At 40.5% G+C, this 23,555-nt stretch overlaps 1 protein-coding gene across 1 annotated transcript in view; it reads left to right on the top strand.

The window, feature by feature from the left end:
- The window catches only part of LOC115356653 (gamma-aminobutyric acid receptor subunit rho-2-like), a 20,840-nt gene extending 6,440 nt beyond the window's left edge, over positions 1–14,400 (top strand). The window contains exons 3-9 of the mRNA XM_030047871.1: positions 1,273–1,340; positions 3,132–3,355; positions 3,576–3,658; positions 4,203–4,343; positions 7,829–7,981; positions 10,696–10,904; positions 12,028–14,400. Of these exons, the coding sequence (XP_029903731.1) occupies positions 1,273–1,340; positions 3,132–3,355; positions 3,576–3,658; positions 4,203–4,343; positions 7,829–7,981; positions 10,696–10,904; positions 12,028–12,342 (1,193 nt within the window). The 3' untranslated portion in view covers positions 12,343–14,400. The remainder of the gene's footprint in view (positions 1–1,272; positions 1,341–3,131; positions 3,356–3,575; positions 3,659–4,202; positions 4,344–7,828; positions 7,982–10,695; positions 10,905–12,027) is intronic.
- Positions 14,401–23,555: the final 9,155 nt, after the last annotated feature.

Here is a 23,555-nt window from a genome sequence, read left to right as displayed (position 1 = left end):
GATGATAAAGCTCTGATATTAAGCACAAGAATAAATCTCACGGAGACAAAACTGCATTAACTGACTCTAAGCACTGGGGCCCATTTTGAACTTGCGTCACACGGCTACCACAGATTTATGGCATATTTACTATATAAAACCAGCATTACGTCAGCACATAAGTGCGGACCTAAGATAGACCTTCATCAGATTAGCTGCACATCTCGGGAACAGCAGCTTTAACAGCTGCTTGAACATAGCAGGGAATTTAGATGCTGTATTAGCTATTTAGCCATCAGCATTACACAGGCCAGACACATACTCCCTTAAAATGTCAACCTATATCCCTTCAAATTCTTGAGATGCATCCATTTGTGAATCATTTTACATTAAGAATTGTGAAATGATCAGCGTTTGTATGGTTTACAGTGACATTGGGCTATAAATAAAGCTTGAACGTTGCTGCTGTTGGGTCTGCACTTGAGCCTTATCAAGTCCGTTTGGTGAAGCGCGTCCCGTCTTACACACATTCAGATGCTGAAATCATCACAGGTTCTTTGTGCTTTCCTTGAGGCTGTGTTGGTGTGTGTGTGTGCTGAGAGGGGAGGTGCACGTTTCCTCTCGCTCATCTGATCCACTCGGATGTGTTTGGCACAAGCTTGTCCACTTGTGTTTAGTCTTTCTGCTCACACAGGTTTTCTGTAGGGGGGGGCTTTAATCCCCTGACCGGCCTGACCCTTTAAGAAGGAGTGCACTTCCCCTCTGAAATGGTTTGTGTGGGGGATGTTTACTTTTTCATCATCGCTAATATGTATGCTTTGATTTTGCCACTTGAGAGAGTAAAATCGAGTACCACTGAGCTCCAAATGAGGGGACATGGATGCCACCTGGATTAAAGTGGCACTAATTCCATCCCTGATTGGCCACAGATAGCAGGTGACAGCATATTAAAGGTTTTCGAAGACAAACCGGACTTGTTTTTTTTTTTTTTTTTTTTTTTCTTCTTGGTCAGTTTATCCACTCTCCAGGAAAATGGAAGATGACCAAAATCGTTTGTTTTTCTCCCCCCACTAATTCCCCGCAGAGGCCCTTAAGTGAGAAGCCTAATGAAACTGTTTGTGTTCCTCCTATTTTTGTGGCCGGTCTTAATAAATTAAATCTTTGAAAAATCGACGCCTGCATGCTGATCTGGCCTTCCCTCTCACACTTTCAACTGTCCTCACGTACAGCATTTTTAACGAGGATATGAATCTAAATCTCTAATCATCTTTGACCCGACTTGACTCCGCACAGGTCCAGCCGTCCCCGTCGGAGTCGATGTCCAGGTGGAGAGCTTGGACAGCATCTCAGAGGTGGACATGGTGAGTGGCTCGAGCACACAGTGAGACTTGGGGAAAGGGGTTAAAGGATTGCACATAATGGGATAACAATAATCTGATTGCAAAAAGTGACTGTTGCACTTAAAAAAAAAACAGCAATTAAACCAGACCCCGGTTGGAGGGGAAAGTAGGAGATTACTTGGATTAAGCCGTCTCTTTAAACTTCATGTTCTATCAAGTTTGGAGGCAAAGGCAAACAAAAAGTAATGAGATTATACGACTGGTAGTAATATAATCTTCAGCGTTAATGAGACTGTTCCAGTGGATTATGTTTCTGGTTAAAATTTCACAAGAAAATCGCCAACCTGTGACAGAATCCTTTTTTTTTTTTTTTTTTTTTTTTTTTTTTTTTTTACTTTCCAAGCTCCGGAAACTGATGATTGTAGGCGTTAACTCCTGCTGCTTCAACTAACACATGGAGAAAGAGATTTTCACGGATGAAGGAGCTAATGAGGCATTACATGAGCATTCTTCATTAACAGCATGGAAATGGTCACCATATGAGCAATGAGAAATAACTAGCACTCATTCTCTTCATCACTTTTTTTTTTTTTTTGGCGGTAACCACAGCCACCAGGCAATTTGGACCCACAGATATCTGCTAAATTGTGTTTTGACAATGACATTACACCAACGCCTCAATTATAGAAATTTATCCATAGCCGTTGCCATTTAACTATTATTTTCAGAAGGATAAGCAGGGTAAGATGATGACAGCTCAGTGGTAGGAATAATTTATTTCTGATCAAACTCCGACCGAATTCATGGCATGTAGTACTGTAATTAAATGAGCCTTCTGTTCAGGAGCCATAAATTGGATTCAAAACTGCCATCCTGATGTCGTGTAAGCGCCTGTGTGCAAGGACAACCAAGGATGACATTTAATTTGGATCCCAGGGTTTTGTATTTAATTGTATTGGAACAGAGGGAGCAAAGTGACTGATTCCAGATGATGGCTGCTCTTAATGACGGCATGTCACACCGCCGAGCTGCAGCGGGGTAAAAAAGAGGTGTACAGCAAGCAGGCCTCTCGCCAGATGAAGCTGTCAAGATTACTGAGAAGCAGGTTTTTCAGAGATGTTGCCTTCGGCGCCACAGGAGTCGATTTGGTAAATTTTTAAACAGCCAGTGCATTTGCCTGGTGCAGAAACCCCAAAAAATGAATAACAACATCTCTCTACAGGATGCTCGAGCACGCACAGTTTTGACTCTGAGACTTGGAAACAACTCTTATTATTATTATTATTAGTGGCAAATTTACAACAGGTTAAAGTATTTAACTCATCTGAGGGCTTCATATATTCCCCCTAAACTCATCTTATGCAACATCAAAGGTGCTTTTATGGTTGGTGCCAAGAGTACAATGTGTTGCTGCAGCCATTATTCCAAACTGATCTGGTCTTATGTAATACCGGGAGGAGAATGGGATAGAGGATGATCTCCTGTGGCGAGGGGGAGTCGTGTAGCCGTAGGACCACTCTGCATAGCAACAGGGGGAAGGAGACGGGAAGAAGTGGGTAATCTAGGACCAATGCACGCTCGGGACTTTGCTCGGTAAACATATGTTCTGCGCTTCTGCTGGCAGCGTACGTTGGATCATAAACAATCCATATAATCCAGCGAGCACGGGCCAAAGCGGTGTAATCCCAGCAGCATTCAATAAACCAGCGGCAGCACCCAAGTGGAGGCCTCCTAGTAAGACTTAATCCAGAGGCTGTTTCTATTTCTATGACCCTCCCTCCGCCCCCGCCTCCTCCCTCTCTGCTCCCTCAGGACTTCACCATGACCCTGTATCTGAGGCACTACTGGAAGGACGAGAGGCTGGCCTTCCCGAGCGCCACCAACAAGAGCATGACCTTCGACGGGCGCCTCGTGAAGAAGATCTGGGTGCCCGACGTGTTCTTCGTCCACTCCAAGAGGTCTTTCATCCACGACACCACCACCGACAACATCATGCTGCGGGTGTTCCCCGACGGTCACGTCCTCTACAGCCTGAGGTGAGGGGATAATGCCTCCCCACACGTGCACACATCTCTGCGTGTTAACTGTATCCCTCTGTGATGAGCAACAAAAAAAAAAAAAAATTTGCCCGGCTGACATTCGGGCAACAAAGAAATGTGCCCTCACAGGGGTTTCTCTCACACGGCGCTGTGATAGATCACAAGATGAGACTTGGCAGGTCCCGGCGTGGTTTACAGCATGTTGTTAATTCCCCAGGGTTACAGTTACGGCTGCATGCAACATGGACTTCAGTCGGTTTCCTTTGGACTCGCAGACGTGCACGCTGGAGCTGGAGAGCTGTGAGTGCACAAACACACTACAGAGGGAATATCAACAACACTGAAAAAACACTGTCATCCCATGTTTAAACCGTGATTTATCTGATTCAACACTTTTCGCACCCTATAGGTTTCTGTCCAGCTGCCCACAAAACACCAATTCAGTCAAAAAAGTATATTTTACTGCTAATATTTTAATGTACATCTACTACTAGTACAATAACAATTGATGCTACTAGTACAAAATCAAATATCACATTATCTTCGATCAAATACCTCAGTATCAATATTGTGACGATACTGTCGATATAAAATATTTACACGAGATTTTTGATAAACAGTAATTAACGATGTGGATATGATGACCAAGCAGGTGGAGGCAACAGCTACAACAGTCTAACAAGTTCAGAAAATTGCATCAACTAACTGTAACGCAGGTTTTAAAATCAGGAAAAGGAGCGCACTGATGTCTAATCGCAATATTATATCCAAATCCTAGATGTCTAGTCTCATATTATGATATCGATATCTGGGTTGTCTTTAATTCTTGGTTTTGGTCCTTTAGACGCTTACACCGATGAAGACCTGATGCTGTACTGGAAGAGCGGAGACGAGTCTCTGAGCACCGACGACAGGATCTCTCTGTCTCAGTTCCTCATCCAGAAGTTTCACACGACCTCCAGACTGGCTTTCTACAGCAGCACAGGTACCGCGGCAGCACAGAGGCTCATGGGAGTTTCGGGCTGTACAAACATGTCAGAGGCGTCGCATTTACACCGCAAAAACTCCAAATCTTACCGAGAATATTTGTCTTATTTCAAGTCAAAATGTCTTATTTCTAGTCAAAATATCTCATTACACTTAAAATAAGACATGATCACCTCAGAAGTAACTTGTTTTTAGACAATTTCCACTTGTTTTAAACCAATTTTAATTTTTTCCACTGGCAAATTTTGCCAACGAAACAAGCAAATTTTCACTTGGAGTGGAAATTGTCTAAAAACAACTTTCTTCTGAGGTGATCAAGCCTTATTTTAAGTGTAATGAGATATTTTGACTAGAAATAAGACAGTTTGACTTGAAATAAGACAAATATTCTTGGTAAGATTTGGAGTTTTTGCAGTGATACTTTATTTGTGATTTGGGGAATGCCCTGCCAAAGTAGTAAATACAAGTGGGGAAATATTGATGATCGCAAAGTTTCTGGGTTGTGATTTTTCATGACGATTAAAATGGTTGCGTTCTATTTTGGCTGCAGAATCTCTGCTCGTCATTTTGTTGTCAGTGTGGAAGGCATTTTCTGTTTTTGTTGAAAAGCACAATTCCAACGCTGCACATGTTTGATGCCTTGGAGCACTGGAACGCAAATAAAGTTGGAAGCTCGTACTTTTCTGGTTCAAATGCACAAGCTTCTGATGTGAACATGATGACAGAGTTATGCCGGATTCATGTGCTCATTGGACGGCTCGGACGGTTCCCACTGACGCATTTGCAGATTCTGATGTCAAATAATGAAATTGAAGTGTTTTCTGGAAATCAGAAAACACTCATTTTTGTGGGTAGCCTTAGGCACGACAAAACTAGCCTTAGCTGACAATCATGGTTGGATGCAAATCTTTTGAGACTGTTAAATATCGAACATGATTTTACATTTAAAATTGTTAGATGAGGCTTACTGAGGTAATATCAGATCAAATCACCATTCACAGAAAACTGTGGGCCACCGTTTTGAAAGTCAGACCACATCTGGGCCAATTTATATTACATCTACAATAATTATTCATTTGACTTGATCATGTGACTTGGTGTTCACGTGCACTTCCTGCTGGGAAACTACAATGCACCATAAACTAAACACCACATGGAACAGGCATTAAAGCACAACTGAACTGCAGGAGCATGCTGGGTTGTGAGGTGACCTGGGTGTAGTGTAATGAGTGATAACAATGAGTCCACATGGTGGGGAAATATCCTCATATCCTCACTAGTTGTCACGTGCTGTCCAATGCCCCATACTATTTGTATCTCTCCATTCAGTTCCCAAAATGACAGCTCTGATGCAAACAAAGCTAATTGTGCCAATATAAGAAACACAACAGGTCCCGGTACCCTTTTTTTTTTTTTTTTTTTTTTTTTTTTGAGGAAACAAAACAGGATTGTTATTGCTATTTTCCTATTTGAATTGGAAAGTAGATCCGGCAGGCAGTGAGGAAACCTCCTCATGGTAACCTTATGCTGGGAAGAAACGACCTGAGAGTCTAGGCCCTAGTTTAACAAATAATTACATGAAAAAAGGGGTAGTGGATTTGTTATTTTTTTATTAGCATAATCCACTTTGTTTGTATTCATTTATGCACTAAAATGTTATTTTGATGCCTTCCTGGCGCAATATATATTACAAGATGAAAGTTTTCTGGCTGCCTGGCGGATCTACTTTCCAATTCAAAATAACAAGACCTGTTTTATTATCAGTACTTGTTGTTTTTTCATATTAACATGAGCTACTCAGTATGCATTCATTCATGTGCTACAGGGAGCCGTTTTGCTCCAGTGTTGTGGACTGGGAGCCAAGGGGACAAGAGAGCAGCTGATGAGGAGATTTCAAAGATCAGTTTTGTTTTAAACATCGGTGGGCAGAGCCAAAGAACTGAGTTATTGTGGGGGAGGGACTGCTAACTGGAAAAAGGCCTTCAGAACAAAGTTTAACGTTAACGAAAACTAACCAAATAACAAAAACTAGGTGTGAAAAAACATTTTCATTAACTGAATAAAAATGAAAATGAGGTTTTACACAAAAAATTATAACTAACTGTAACTGAAACTGCATCGTGTGTTTAAAATAAACTAAAATTATTGAGAAAATGTCTTTAGTTTTCATCTATGTAGTGTTATTTGGCTGTCAGTCGATTTGGTTGTTCATCTGCCCTAAACTGAATTTTTATTACGTAATATTTCTTCTGACCTCTCTGAATCTCGCCCCTGACAAATATCACAAAAATATAACCAAAAAAGACTAAAGCAAACACTGAAACTAAGAAAAACTAAACTAAAAGAAAGCATTTACACTAAATAAAGACTAAACTAAATTAGCTAGCCTGCTGTAGCCTAAAATTTAATTAAAACTAAACTGAAATCAAAAACAAAGCCAAAATGAAAAAAAAAAAAGATGAAAAATGCAAAAGTATAATCTTGTAAGCAAACAAAGCTAGCTCACCTCGCTAACTTTCCAAATTGAAACTACATTAGCCTATAGCTGCTAGCTTCGCTAATTAGCCTGCTTACCTTCATGGTTCATGGACGCCACGGCCATGAGTGAAGTAAAATACGTCATTTACAGTCTTTGGTTTTAATTTTGAGTAGTTGTAAAGAATTCATTCCGAGTTTGCTGATTAATTAACCTGTGCCTGAAATAAAACTTGATTAAATTTGCCTGCTCAGGTCTAATTGAGCCAAAAAGATTATTCCTGCCTCCAGAACAGCTCTGCCTCTGAAAATGTCTTTAAAACTAAAACTCCAATCTGCAAGACAGAGGACAGCTAATTTATCACTACTATACTTTTTTTTTTTTTTTTTTTTTGATAAATGATGACAGAGAACTAAAAGGAGTCGTATTAATGTTCATGTCATCAGTGTGGAAATGTCCACCAGGCCTTTTCTGTCAGGACCAATCCAGTCATTCAGAAAGAAAAAGAAATATTATTCTATCTGGTAGCAGTCACTCTGTCTGTCTCTCTCTCTCTCTCTCTCTCTCTCACACACACTCACACACACACACATTAACATCCTCATTTGCCTTACAATTTAATTTCCGGCGACAGTGCTGTTTTAATGCAGCCTCATTGCTCTTTTCATTTTACACTCCGTATTGTTGTGGCATTTTGCACCACCATGTGTTCTGCTCTCATTCAGATGTTGCATCCCATTCTGATATCTCTTTGCTTTTCACTTTAATTATTTGTTGTTTTGTTCATTTATTGGTTTGTTTGGCACTGAGATGTTGTTTTGTTTTGTTTTTTTATCTCTCCTCTGCATAGTAATTTACATCTCTTCCTTTTGTCTTTTCCAGAGGTACATTTTAGCACGTCTTTAACACAATGCCTCTGAGTTGTTTTTATCAGCGCGCAAACGAATTAAACGCCCTGCAAATAAATCCCCACGTTGTTGCGTTTCCTCCTCCTCCTCTCTCGCCAGGCTGGTACAACCGTCTGTACATCAACTTCACGCTGCGGCGGCACATCTTCTTCTTCCTGCTGCAGACCTACTTCCCTGCCACGCTGATGGTCATGCTGTCCTGGGTGTCCTTCTGGATCGACCGCAGGGCCGTGCCTGCCAGGGTCTCATTAGGTAAGGTCACATTCAGTTTGGTGGACACTTTCATCCAAAGCACCTTACAATTAACCCTCCTGTTATGTTCACATTTTTGAACATTTTTTATGTTTGGGGTCAATTTGACCCCTGCAGTTTAAACTTCCACAAAATTATTATAAAGTTTATCTGTCAAGTACTTTATGTTTCTTTGTTGATTACCTAAATAGGCCTTTAAATAAAACATAACTCCCCCCACCCCCACTTATACATCCAGTATTCCTATTACACGACAATGGAAAAATATTCAAATCACCATAAAATCTCACTGATTGATCTAAAATTGGAAAGAAATATTAATTTTTGGTGTTTTAATGGCTTTATATTATTACTAAGTAACGATTTTTGTTATTTATAACCAATGCGTTACAAAGTGTGTACGGGACATTGAAAACATATCATCATGTCAATTTCATCTTTACCCGGTAGTACCCATTACATTAGGAACACTCATTAAATATGAAGCAAAAAAAATGATGTTAATCATTTATTTAGAGACGTTAAACATTGGCTGGGGTCAAATTGACCCCAAACATAATAAATAGGAGGGTTAAAAAGACAGCATATGATGATAGCATTCGTGGCCATCCAGGAGCATCAAACCCATGATCCAACATTGTTAATGCGAAAAATACTAATGTAGTAGCGCTTAAAGGTGTTACATAGCATTTAACATGATTTCATAATTACCACACGAAGCCTGAGCAATTTCTATAAAGTGCAGAAATACAAATAAGACCATCACTGAGAAGACTAGCAGCGCTCACTGGGCTGGGTATTTTAAATTGTGAGCCACTGGGTGACAATTTACAGGGAGGCTGATGGAGCACACCACAGCTATCACCAATACAATCTTGCATTTCCATTGGCTTAGAGGCTTCCTGATCGGTGATGATATCTCCTGATATGGCACTCCGGCGGCATTTTTTGTACACTAGGCGTGCCACGATACCAGAATTTTGTTAGTTAATGCCAGTGCCAGTCAAAATCCACGATTCTTGGTGCCAATTTTGACACCACGGAGAAAACGATGTGCCATATACAGTACATGCAAACTGTGGAAAATGTGAAAGCACCGTCTGTTTTGCCTTCTCCATCTGCCTCAAAGGCCAAATACTTATTGCCAAATAATTGCTCTTTCCAATTTTTTTTGTTTTTTGTTTTTTTGGTTTGCAGGACAGTTTTTCTGTGTGTGCCATGCTCTTGTGTCGGTTGCAGGTGCACAGTTACCAACGAATGTGATACTGATATCAAAACTGATACTGTTGAGTTTCTAAAAATTTGGCATCCACATCCCTGTTGTTCACATATCACTCCGTCTTGTTGACTCTCAGTCTGTAACAGAGGTGTTGCAGATTAACAGCTAACCTATTGAACTGTGGTGGCAATTTGCAAAAGTAGCTCTAAACTGATGACCAGCCTGTGTTTACTGCGACTACTGCGTGAATGTGACCAGTCCAATTAATATCAGGTTCATCACCAGCCTCAGCTACTTGATGCTGCTTAGCAAGAATGGCAGCAGCTACATATTTGTCTTTACAGCTGATCATATCAAAACATTAATCAATTTATACTGAAACTATGGTATAATCGCCAAAAACAGTCAAAACTGTGCTATCCCATGTAATATTCTCTCTCTCTGTTATTGTTTAATTCGTGGCATAAGGGCAAATTGCTTTACTGCACAAAACACACAGTTCATACCTTTCAAGTCATAAATAACTTTGTTCCATGTCTACTCTCTGCAGGTGCTCTGTTTCAGCTTCACAGTAGCTTAACTCATATTTTTTTTTTATATATTATTAAAGGCTGTTATTGAATCTTAGATGTCTCCTTGCTAATCCAAACAAGCGAACCTGGAGATCAAAGTGGCATCAGAAAGAAAGAGTTGGAAACTGTGAGCGATGTTTAAGGGGGAAAATGAAAGAAAGGGGTTTATGTGAAATATGGTGCAAATTTTAAGAAAAACACGATATGTAGTACCTTTATCTTGACATGAGCCCAATATCCAGCTATTAGTGCACCTTACATTTGTAATTCCACTGTTGTCTTCTTTGTGTATTTTTCCTAAAGCTGTGGAAAAAAATAGTCAAATGTACACAATGTGATGCCATGTCAAGATATTGAAAACAATCATCAACATCAGATTTTGGTGTCAAACTCGAAGAACTTTTAGGATTTCTAGACTCACCATTCTGCATCAGGGAGAAATCCACCGCAGAAGAGGCAGACATTAAACTCAATAGATCAGAATACAATGAAACTCCAGTGTTTTGGGAAAAAAACAAAAAAAAAAACTTTTTCTAACTTACCCAGACTCAGACAGGATGTTCAATACCATTCTCGCCTCTGTGGGTCTGGTGGTTCGGTTGCTATGGGCTGCATTTCATGTCAGCTTAGTATAAAGATTGATACGCTATATAAATAAGACAGCTTCGAAGTTGCTGTAAGGTTTATTTTTTCACTTTGATGGAGCCAGGCTAACGACTCCCATAGACTTCAAGTCTTTATGCTAAGCTAACACGAAATGCTACCCACTGGAGCAGAACCACTGGACGTACAGAGGTGAAAATGGTTTCGAACATCTTGTCTCAGTCTGGGTAAGTCGGGAAAAGTGTATTTCGCCCAAAACCCGCTCTCTCCCTCCAGGCGTCAACAAGGCTACACCAGGTTGTGTGTTTTCTGTGCTTCAGGTATAACCACGGTGCTCACCATGTCCACCATCATCACCGGTGTCAACGCCTCCATGCCCAGGGTCTCCTACATCAAAGCTGTGGATATTTACCTCTGGGTCAGTTTCGTCTTTGTCTTCCTGTCGGTGCTCGAATACGCTGCCGTCAACTACCTGACGACCGTGAGGGACGGCAAAGACCGGAAGCTCAGAGAAAAAGTCCGAGATCAGGTACCGGGAACCTTTCAGAAAGAACATGTTGCCCCCAGTTTTCTTTCTTTCTTTTTTTTTGTTGTATTTGTTGGCTGTCATTTATTGACGGTTTATCATGAAATCCAATAAAGCTCCAGGCGAGTTCAGGTCATGGATGGGTGAGGGCTTTCACAGCTGTCATATCAAAGCCGTTTCACCAAATGGGCAATTTTCAGACCAATCGCAGTGTTTGTGGGCTTCTCTTGTCCAGAACTTCACTGGGATTCATTCATACTGCTTTATGAACTTTTCACTCTAATATTGATCCCTTGAACTCTGAATCTTCCCTCTAATCTCCACCTCAGTATGCCTTCAAAATGCTAAAACACCTTTTTCCATATATTCTGCATCCGCTGGTTGCACGCTTTGCTGAAACTGCACACCTATATTGAGTGAAATGTCCAAACCCGAGATGCCAGTGTTTTATAGAAAATAGAAAATATCGAGATGTCTTGTGCGTCATTTTACACACATTTCCCTGAAATTCAGCAGGACATGCGTGGTATCTTTGGAAACTTTGGGATCTCCACTGGAATTAAAGATAAAGCTCTGTGGGTTTGAACAAAGATTAGCCGTGCGTAATGCATTTGTAATGACAAACCCACCGATGGGACAGGCAGGCTTGAACAGGTTTTAATTATTATTATCTCCACTTTCTCTTCATTTAGCTGCTTTTTGTTTTTTTCTGCTCCTGTGTTAAGTACACCGCTTTGCATTTTAATGTGCGGATAGAATCAGAATCAGAATCAGAAATACTTTACTGGGTAAGTGGGTAGTTGGGTGAGTGCTCCATAAATGCAATTTGATTTAATTCAAGCATGCATAAGGGTTCGTAATGGTGCTGGAAATCCTTGAAATCCTTGGAATTTAATGCGGTATTTTCAAAGTGTTTGGATTTTGAATAAAATGCTTGAAACTACTTGAAATTGTAACTGCATTATTTTCATTGTAAATCACTGGGTTTGTGACACATTTTGAAATTTTATGTACCTTGCCTGGAAAGGTGCTGGAATCTGATTGATTGAAACGTCCTCACAGTATGCGTTCAAGTTTTTACCCCTATCTTGATTCGTTTCCTCTCTGATCCCTTTGTTCCCTCCAGTCCCAGCCGCTCCCCTGCACCTGCGGCATGTCCCACGCCAGGACCATGATGCTGGACGGGACGTACAGCGAGGCGGACGCCAACAGCCTGGCGGGGTACACCCGGGCCCCCATGGTGGCCGAGGACTCGTCGGAGAAACAGGAGCGCATGGTGGTGCATCTCTCCCTGGACAACGAGTCGACGGGAACCAAGAAGAAGGGCATCCGCAGCTTCCGGATCATCCAGAACACCCACGCCATCGACACCTACTCCCGCATGATCTTCCCCGGCGCCTACATTTTCTTCAACCTCATCTACTGGTCTGTTTATTGCTGAGCTTCTCCAATTCCCGGCGGACAAAAACGCCGGAGGTTTCATCGATCCAAGTTGAGAGATAATCGTTTCCACCCGGCGCTTCGAGGCGAAGGGACGAGTTACACGTCGTGGATGAGTGAACAGAAGACATCCGGCTCTTCTGGATGCAAGACCTTCTCATCCCCCGGCTCGCACCTCGACGCCGGACTCATTTGCTTGTACAGATTTCCTCCTTTCTGACATTTTATCACGAGCTCAACGTTGCCCCGTTTTCCCTCAACCCTCCTGACTCGATTTCCCCAAGGTAGCATCGTCCTCTGAAGCTTTCTATCATCACCAACAAGCTCAAACTCAAGCGGGCATGGACTCGGTCGCCTCTGCCGCTGTAAACGTCAGAACTGACTGAGTCACACCGATGAATGTGTCCCGAGCAGGTGACTAATGAGGCAACATGTGAACTAAACAACCAGGCTTTCTTCCCTTAGCAACACGCAGGCTTTTGCTGACAAGGTCTGAATTAGCGTGACAGTAATTACTGACCCTTTGTTACTCACGGACGGCTGTTCGGTCGCAGTCAAACAGCACACAAAAACCACAAAAAGCAGGACTCTCACCGTACATTTCCAACGGGTTTGTGCTTGAAATACATCACTGTTACTGAGCAAAAAAGTTCTTTATTTATTTACAGGCTTGATCACTCATTAAATCAATTTATTTGGTACTTATGACGATTTTTTTTTCTTTTTAAGTGCACCAGTCAATCCGTATGGCATCACACCTTAAGTTGGCGAGCATGAAAGGTCACGGTTTGCATAAAATGGCTTGACGTTGGATGGAAATGTGTATTTGACCCAGAGAGCATGTGTGGTAAACAGAGAAGGAGAGTTTGTGCGAGCCGCTGTTAAGCTCGATGCACACGGCAAGACGCAGATATGTTTCCAGCTGCATATTTCTTAGAAGGGATTTAAAAAAAAAAAAAAAAAAAAAAAACATCTGAAGCTTTATCAGTGATGTAACGAACCGCCTTAAGTGAACATTTTTTTTTTTATAAATATAAATGTCACCATGGTTTCATGGCTGGTTTTGCTTGTTTGTTTGTTTATTTGGATATCATGAGTGACTGCATAGTTCTGTTTTTTTTTTTTTTTTTTTTTCTATGCAGTTTTCCATTCAGGATTTAATCACAGGGGTAAGTAATAGTTACTGAAGAGAGCCAGGGGCTATACTTAAACTGACGATGCTGTGATGTGTTTTCAGCCATCGCAAGCAGTGCTTTTGACATTTGGACAGTTTCACTCCACCATTCGATATATTTACTCGCTAATTGAAAAGTACGAGTCGATACTTCACAAAAACAAAGATGATTCTACCCTCAAAAAGCACAGCCATTTTGGAGCCATCTCAAGCCGACGCATAAAGTTTCTTGGTAACCAACAATGTGCTTTAGTTTCATGCCGGCAATCATTCGCTTAAGAGTGTCTTTTTGTTTGTTTGTTTGTTTGTTTTTCAAATGGTGCAGATCTCATTTTGGAATGAAACTCGTGTCATCAAGTTGGATGAATTCCTAGTGCAAAAAAAAAAAAAAAAAAAAAGTTGGAAAAGCAACAACGACGACGACAACAAAAGCAAGATCATGCAGATGTTGGTCTGACGGCTTCCAAACCGATATCAGGTCTAAATGCGTCTTCACAAAATGTTTAGAATGTATGCTTTCAGAGCAGATTTCATAAATAAAGTCTTTCTTTCACACGTTTAAATGAGTCCTGGTTTATGCCGCAATGAAAGACTCGGACAAGAACCAGTCAAAGCATCGAGGATATTCCCACAGCGCCGGCGAGCTCCTCCAACCCTCAGCGACAGCCGAGGCGAAGCAGCAACTTTGCTGGAAACGCAGCCGTGAACTTCCAAGAATAAATACCGGACCCAATCTTCCTGTGTGACGCACATCCGTCCTTAATCCAGATTTTAGAGAGCACTCCGGCCTTATCTAATCCCCAAATATACAAATCATGTCAGATTTTTTTCTTCTGTGCTACCACTTCTTAGACTGTGCAGCCATAAAGCAACTGATCCCAGACTTTCATATTTCTGGTTTAACATTCCTACAGACCGGTTTCAAGTAATGCAACGACTCCTGATGTATTTCAAAAAGAAACGTCTGGCTGTTGATCTTACACCACCTGGCGTGTGTGACTGTGCAAAAAGCATGCCTGTGGCTTGTAAGAAGTTGTGCTTTGGATAATGATCAAAAGGTTTATTCCCCATTTTTCCCACAAAAAAAAAAAAAAAAAAAAAAAAAAAAAATACTTGGGGGAAAAAGTTTCAGGGTAAGCAAAGCTGATGAAGGAGAAGAGTTTGAACTGTATATGCTCAAAAGCTGAGATTTGACATGTTTTTATTTAATAGGGACAGTGTATATTAAATGACTATTTATAAAAGAATGCATATGCCATATTTAGCATATTAATATAATATAATATAATATAATACAGTATTTATTACAAGCTAAGTTTAATGTGGTTCCTTGTTAGGTTCATGGGTTTAGGCCTGTATTTTCTGGTCTTTTTTCTATAACCTTTGTTTGACATTCTAAAAAAAAAAATGCATCAGATGGTTGCAGAGGTAAAAATCCTATTTGATGCACAAATGTATAAATCTGCTCCTCATCAACTGGGGAATTCAAGTGGAATATTACACAGGGTCAGCAAACGCTGTCAACAGATGCATGTCCATCAACAAAACAATTTTAATATCCTGTCAAAAAAAAAAAAAATCCTGTTATTTCCAGAGGCTACACATCCTCTCTGATAATTGGCTTTTTTATGCAATGTGATTAGCGCTGTCGTGTTTTGGCTTTGTACAATATAATCTGTGCAGATGGGCAGGTTGTTGTTTAGGCCAGCCGCTGACCTCTGTGCACGGGGCAGAGGCGGGAGAAGGCGGCCCGGGGCGATCCTCGTTATAAACACACCCCAAAGCCTCCCGGCGGCATGCTTCCCGGAAAACCGAGGAGTTTCACTCAAAAATGAGACATCCATTTGAGACAATCCACTTGTGCTGCTAGGAAGTTATTAACTGGCATGAAATGAAAGCACATGATGGTTTGGGTTTGTGTGTGTGTGTGTGTGTGTGTGTGTGTGTGTGTGTGTGTGTGTGTGTGTGTGTGGGCAGGAACTAAGGCTTATGCTCCCCTTGACATATGAACAGAAATACATCCGTTTCAAACCATGTAACCTTCACTGCCCACGTATTTTCATGCGTCCTTTCTGTCGGCATGGATGTTAAATGATAAGTCCACTAGAGGGCAGCACTGAGTCAAATGTCGAAATAACACACCTGCTATTTATTCATTGTGTCTCGCTCATAACCCGGTCTCGCTTCAACTATTGGCCTCTGCGATTTCCGGTGATGCTACTCCGTTTCGTTCGTATCCGTAAGCTTCGTGAAAACGTGCAAAAATGTGGAAGAAATGAAAAAAGAGTACAGACATAAGGCTCCGTCCATATCGAAACTAAAGAATGAGTATAAAGGAGCCTGGAAATGGTTATTGTTAAGGTTAAGGAAAGGTTTGTCGAAATGGTTAAGGTTAGGGAAAAGGTTACCAAGCTAAACGTTCACTGCACTCGCTTGGATTTGAACTCGAATGAAATGGTTTCTTGTTTGACTCAACAAGCCTCATTTTCAATTTGTCTTTATTTAAAGGACCACTAGAGGTCGCTGTGCTTTAAAACGTAACTATAAGTCATAATGAGCTGCTGTGCAAATGAACTCTGGGGTCGTTTTCGTCTCCAAACATTTTGGAGACAAAAACTGTGCTCCATTTGTAGCACAGAATCGTCACATTTGGTCATTAAAAAAAATCTACTGGAGGCTTAACATTTTACAACGAAACAACAAACTTGTTAACATCGGCTCCTCTGTGAAGCCCAGACTGTTTTATAGCAACACCGTGATCAAATTATCTGTGATGTTAATTATCTCAAGATATTTTTTTTTCTCTGCAACATGTACTGTTGTTTTTGGCCGTATAGTCAACAACATACAGGGATACTGATCTATTATCTGTGATGAGCTGCTAACATAATTAGGAGCAATAATAATTAAAGGGAACTGATGAGAATGGCTCACAAGCTTTGAGTCAAAACCGTAGCTCTGGAAACAAGAGATTTTACTGAAAATATGAGATTCACCCACACGACAGAGGTTCCTTCAACCATTTAAAAGCTGTTTCAGCTTGTTGCCCACTGTATAAACAAGAAAACTGGGGTGAAAACATTGAATAGTATTTCTTTTTGGCATGGAAATTGGTTAATGTGATGGGTATTAGCTTTAAAATGCCCCTGTTCGTTGAACCCTAATGCAATAATAATAATTTCAAAAACATTTGCTTTGAGAATCGATCATATTTGCCTTTTGCTCCTCCTCCCCCTCCCCACACCACACAGTGGGTCCGCTTATTAGGTTTTCACACTTAATATCTCTGTGGCTCATTTCGCCAATAAAGCCACGGAGGTTATGAAAATCAACTTAATGAAGTCAACTCCAGCTGCTCCCCACATACCAAAGCGGTCCGGGAGCGTATAATTATCTAATATCTAAGTCAACAGTTACGCCACTACGTCTGATATTTCATTTTCACACGTCTGCATAGGCCATATCATCAGCTGACAGTTGGTTTGTGCAGATTAATGAAGGGACTGGGGGAAAAAAAAAAAAAAAGCTTTATGTAATGTCATGAGGTTGGCTCTCCATCAAGTGCTGCAATCTTCCACCCACCAAATCCAGATTAATTCTGGTTGCGTGTGTGTGTGTCTATCTTTGCGTGTGTGCATCTGTGTGTGTGTGTGTGTGTGTGTGTGTGTGTGTGTGTGTGAGTGAGTGAGTGGGTCGGGAGAAACTGGGGACAAGGTGGGGGGTGGGAGGGGGCAATCTGTGAGTTGTAAAGAAAAACTATCAGACATTTTATGAAAACTACAAGTCAATACCGCTCACTGTGTGGGAGTGTCAATCTGCAGCTTGACAGCCACATTATGTTTCTGTCATGCAAATATTTATCAGTAATGAGCGTTTGTTACCTTTCTGTTTAATTTTAATTAAATGAACGACGTTACTGTATCAGTCTGTGTGGCTCAGAGGTTTTTCTGTTGTTGCTGAGCCTGATCAGCTATTTGGTCAAATAATGAGAAATTAAACATTTCACCGAATAGTTCATGGTAGTTGACTGCCCTCTACTGGATGAAGAGAGATAATACAAAACAAGAGAGATGCTCATTAAGATATCTTCTCTAAGATATATGATACAGTGCGAAAGATATGGCACAGTTATATTTCTTTCTTTTTTTATTTCATTTTTTAAACTTATTGTTTACTGCATATCTCTAGCGGTTTGGTATTTATTCCCTGTATATATTTTTTTTATTGAAAAAAAAAAAAGCCTATCACAGAACTTCAAGAAACAATTTTCCTTATCATCATCGTTTGTTTTATGTTTCATTTTACTTCTAACTGAAAAATATCATCTGGTGTTACTGCAATGCAAATGAATCCAATTTTATTACATATGCTGCTTTTTTTTTTTTTCAGTTTCACAAGTTCCCAAATTATTAATAGAATTTAAATATGATATTTTGTTAAAATATGAACACTTTAATTCATACTAGTAATTAGGTAGTGAGAGAAATTGAAATAATTTAATTTCTTTTTTGCCTTTCATGTGTTTTATCTACATTGCTTCCAGCAGCTCACTGTCTAAACGTTTACATGCATTTTAACTGCAATACAATTATTCTCCTCAATGAATTAAATCTCAATATGTAATAGTTCTCTAAACCAGCAGCAGGTGGCGCTACACTGCCAGATTTGATCTCAGGTTTGGATTAACCAGCAGCAGTCAGGGTCTGTGTAATCTCTTCTCAGCTGTATAAAAAAAAAAAAAGATCATACAACTGATTAATAGCCTGATTAAATCTGCACGGTGCAGTAATGAAATAAACACAACATTAATGTGCAAAAAGCCATCCTGTAACTCAATAAATAAACACAATAGAATAAATACACACAGGCCAAATCAGAAATTAGACAGTAAAACAGCCTGAGCATGAAAAAAAAAGGTCTGTACATTACACATTAGCCCAAAGCAACTGTTTAGTCAGTGATTCTCCAAAAACTGCTTGTACAGTAGAAAAACGCAATAGAAAAATACAAAAATAAATAAACCCTGGAGAGGTGGCTGGGCTGAACACATAAACAAGGTGCTGCTGATGCATTAGATAGATGAAAAATAGTCAAACAGTGCAAAACCAGCGTGCAGTCACTGTAAATAAAGTGATCAAGCTGTCACACGGTGACTAACAGTAAAAAGCTATGAGTGATAAAACTGTAAAATAAAGATAAAGCTGGTGAGGAGACATAACAGACACAGGACAGGACAAAGAGCAGAGGGAGTGGAGACCAAAGGAGCTGAATGAACAAGACTCAGGTGAAAACAATAATGAGAGGACAGGTGTGCCGGGGAAAACGAGCAGGGCAAAGCAACAGGTCGACACGGAGCAGAAAATGTCCACAAACACAGAGTTTCTAATATTATAATACACCCATTTACACACACACACACACACACACTGATCATTGAACAGGTACTTTATTAGTTAGCTTTCTTAATGTTTTTCTTTCTACCTCATATTTCTATTATTTGTATCCATATTTTGTTGTTTTATTGATATTTATTTTATATGCAACTTTGAATTTATTTACTATTTGTATTTAGGTGAGATAACCTATAACTCTGTAAGGAGTTTTTTTTATTTATTTATTTATTTTTTTTATCTCACCTGCACAATCTGTTTTTGTTATTTTATGCTTTTGTTGCTGTTTTAATACTGTGCAAAGAAAGAAAGAAAGAAAGATCAACGCCAAAGTCCATAAACACAGAGTTAAGGGGGAAATACAAGCCCATAAATTCCCCGAAAAGTCCAAAAATGCACTCTATAGCGCGGCTGCTCATTCTCAGTCATACCTTCTCATGAGGCTCTGTCATGCATAAGAAAACCCTTAACCCTATAAAGCCATTTGTATCATATATGATACACATTTTCAATTCCGTTTTTCGTTTTCAGTTTAATCAATACTTGACCAAAATACTGTTGTATACCTTTGAACACTTCCCCTGTTCACCCTGGACCATACCATTGGCACCTCAAGTACATATCATATATCATACACCAGAAAGGTCGTGTAATAACATATTTTTTGAATTTTTATTTTTTTATATATATATTTTGTTATAGGACTAAATAAAGGGTTCAATTTCAAAAAATGTTCTGCCAATTCTTTCATAGTTCAGGCTTTATAGGGTTAAAACTGAGGGATGAGGACAATCACAGCTGGAGCTGGTCGCTGGCTCAGCAGCTTTTCAGTAACACCTTTTCAGAAACGGGAAAGTTCAACGACACTTGTATTTAGACAGAGCGACAGGAGAACAGATGGAGAACCTGAAGAAGAAGAAGCAAAATCCAGACAAAATACACGGTCACCAGTAGGTTTGTCCAGATAAATCCTATCATTGTGGCATCTTGTGTTTCCATGAGCGAGTTATCCACCATCTGAACACTAACACTCCTCACTGATGTTGAAAAAATACAGAAAGAAAGAATGTGTTCCTTTTAAAGGTAGAGAGGTAGACAGATACACTGAAACACGGTTTTGAGATGTTAAATCATATCTGGATGGTGTTTGAGAAAATATGCATAAATTGCATTGCACTCACATACAAGCACATACGTTGATCTGCTGTTTTAGGCACTAAATTGACTTTTTTTTTCCTGAAGTTAAATCTGGAGTTAATCTGAGGCTACATGAGCTACAATGAAAAGATATTGGTTGATAAACTCGATGAAACCATAAGAAATCTTTGGATCAGCCTCTATTGACAATCAATAGACATCAACCCGTTTCACAGCCACATCCCTCTGGTCAGTTGAATTAAGGCAGTCTGTAATCAGCATAAATATATGAGTAAATATGAAATGACAATAAAATAAATAAATAAATTAATTGAGTCACATTCTCCCAAGAGAGTCTGGTTAGAAAGCTAATTAGAGGGGAAACCAAGCAGAAATGTCTGATGAAGACGTATTAATATCTCTTTGGCGGCTTGTAAATGTAAATAGATTGGGATCCCTTCAGTGGGCTGGGGAGTTTTTGTTACAAAACACAGAGCAGACCGGAAAGTGACTTTTTGAAAGCCAGAAATCTCAGCATCTGGCAAAGTAATCCTTCGGTGAGTGGCTTTGATCAGCGGGCCTGTAAATCCTCTTAAGACAGACAATGGTGACTTGGTGCTAGGGGACGGTAGGAATCTTACTCGAGATTACCTACCGACCCTCCTCTAACTATTTAGAGCATATTATCACATATTATCTTCATTTATGCAGCTTGTGATACTGATGACCAATCAGCAAATCCCTTTTTAACTCTGGTTTTAGTGGTAGGATCCCATACAGCACGTAATCTGCCAGTTCAGTGTGGAACAGAGGATTAGGTGCCCTGAGCTTTTGACATTTGTTGACCTCTCATTGATCCTGCTTGCAGACACGAAGGCTGCCAATACTGTATCGTCATAAGTTATAGCAGCCTTGGTAATTATTGTTTGGTATGAACAGTGTTTTACAGTAGGTCAACAGATATTTAGTCCAGCGCTGATATGGGTGGAGATGCAGGCCTCAACAGGTTGACATAGTAACAGTATTTCCACAAAGCACTGATTACGGTACAACAGGCATGCCAATCTGCTAAAAAGCAGCACAATCCTGGCTATGGATTAATGGCACGGGCCATTCGACATATTCTAATATAGGGTTTGTAATATCAGAAATGGACTGGTCTGGTGATATCAGGCCTGCATGCAGTAAACAGACTGGTGAACCAGCTCAGCCATACTCTTCCAAACAGGGATTGAACCAATAACGACGACCTCCATCACGTTAATATACAGTATGCAGCTGTTTTGTGATCTGAACACCAGTGGTTGACATATTGCACGGTAAAATTGTTGTGTCTAGCATCAAAAATAAGGGATAACCCTGCTTATTAATACAAAAAACAAGCCCAGTAAAACAAGCCCAAACAATGTGATGCAAGGCCCTTACCAGAGACTCTTTTGTGTGCGACTTCCAGTCTGAGACTACAGGAGTTTTAGGCCGATTTAACCTTGATTCACTCCTCTCTACAATCGGATCTTGGACCTTGGTCGATACCTATGGTCAGACCAGATTATGGGATGTGGGATTTATGTGAGTAAAAGTACACCTTTTTCACTCAAATCAAACTAAAGATACCTCTGTAAGAAAGATTCGTAAAAGTAGAAGTACTGCCTCAACTTGACTCAAGCCAAAGTCCAGGCTTTGAAATGTACTCAGAGTATAAAATAAAAAGTAGTCCTCTGAAGAACAGCCCTACAGCTCTTTTTTCGACAGCCGTCGGCTTCGGTTAATTGCTGCTCTGAATCTGCTCCGTTGACAGTGTTAGCTGGTTAACTGTCAGTGACATCACATTCACTAGACACCATTTCTCTGCGGCTGAGTCTCCTTCTCTTGTCTGTTTCGTCTTGGTACATCCGTCATGTGTCATGATATCCATGGTTGGATACAACACAGGATCATCTTGTCTATGTGCTATTGTCCCGTCTATTTAGGTTGAAACTAGACTTGATGTTGGGAAGGTGTGCAATGCAAAATTAAAATAATTGATAAAACAAGCCTGTTTTGAAAATGTAGGAAATGCAAAGTCGAGACATTTGTGTTAAAATGTAGGAAGGATAAGTTAAAAAAAAAAAAAAAAAAATAGAAAAGTACAGATAGCTGAAAAGTCATACTTGATTACTTTCCACCTCTGAGTGGCATGAACCATTTGTGTCGTCTGAAAGTTTACTAAGGAGACCAACTCAGGTTCTCACACTCCATACGACAACATCACTGGGCCTGAGGTGGTCCTGCTGTCTGAAGCTTCAGGTCGTGTTTGAACTGACCTGAGCCCTGGGTAAGACGGGATGAAGAGTCACGTAAAACGAGGAGAGACAGATATCAGAAGCTGGAGGAAAGAAGGGTGGAGAACTTTTCCGCAAGCCCATCAAGGTCAAATGTCATCTTTGCTGGCTGTCACTCCGCAAAACCTAAAACGCTGACTGGACACGCAAAGTGAAATCAAAACCACAACGAAGAAATCAGACGGCTGTGGATCAGGAGGTGTGGCACGCAGACAGATGCTACTGGGACACGAGTCGGGGTTTAATCGACCCTGCCTGGGTCATCTGGCTGGGGGTGTCTGATGTTGAAAGACCTGAAACATCCAATGAGCCCAAATTAAATCACTAATGATGTGTCCCAGTGCACTGAGTGTTTGTCTGCAGCAACCAAGCCCTGATAGTGTCTTTAAGGCACAAGATGTTTTGAAATCAGCAAATTGAAGACACTTCTTGACTTCAGATTGATATGATCTGATGTGAAACAGTCATCTGTCACTGAGCTCACTGGCCGGTTGGAAATGACATGTCTGCAGGACAGCGATTATACACCAGCAGATGTAGTCTTCTGCAGGCTGTCAGATATTTATACTGCAAACACAACAGACAGTTGCAGGCTTCCCTCTGCTGTCACAGATACAGATATAGGCTACCTCATGAAGCTTCGACTGACTGGGCAGATTGCCTCAATGTCCCGCGCTCACCGCTGTCACGCTCTTATTTACTAATCTATCAAAACAGTATTACAGATCAAGAAATAATCTTGGGCAGGAATAGGAAAATGAAAACTCGGGTGGCTTTTGGAAAATCCTACTGAAAGCAGATCTGACAAAAAAGCAGGGCTGGCCTACGTCCTACTGCCCCTGCGGACACAAAGGCCATCCAGGCTACACCGGCAGATTACCAGGCTCATCGAAAATAAGCTGAAATTATGGAGCGGGAGACACGCAAGAGCTTCCAAGTGTTTAAATAAGGGAGGAGATACTGTATGAAGGCTGAAACCCTGGTTGTGGACCATAGAGGCTGGGTGTCGAGGTCAAAGGGTACAGGTTGCTGAACAGAGATACAGATATGGATATTTCTGAAGATCTACTGAAGCTGATGATCTTGTTGGGTTGGAAAAGTCACTGGAACAGCATTGAGACCGTAGTGGCATAAAACTCTCCACAGATGAACGCAGTTCTTTTAGATGTATGTGCTAAAATGTGAATTAATC

This window comes from Myripristis murdjan, chromosome 24 (assembly GCF_902150065.1).
Source record: "Myripristis murdjan chromosome 24, fMyrMur1.1, whole genome shotgun sequence".
In the NCBI taxonomy this organism is placed as follows: domain Eukaryota; kingdom Metazoa; phylum Chordata; class Actinopteri; order Holocentriformes; family Holocentridae; genus Myripristis; species Myripristis murdjan.
This window is presented reverse-complemented; position numbering and strand designations above follow the sequence as displayed.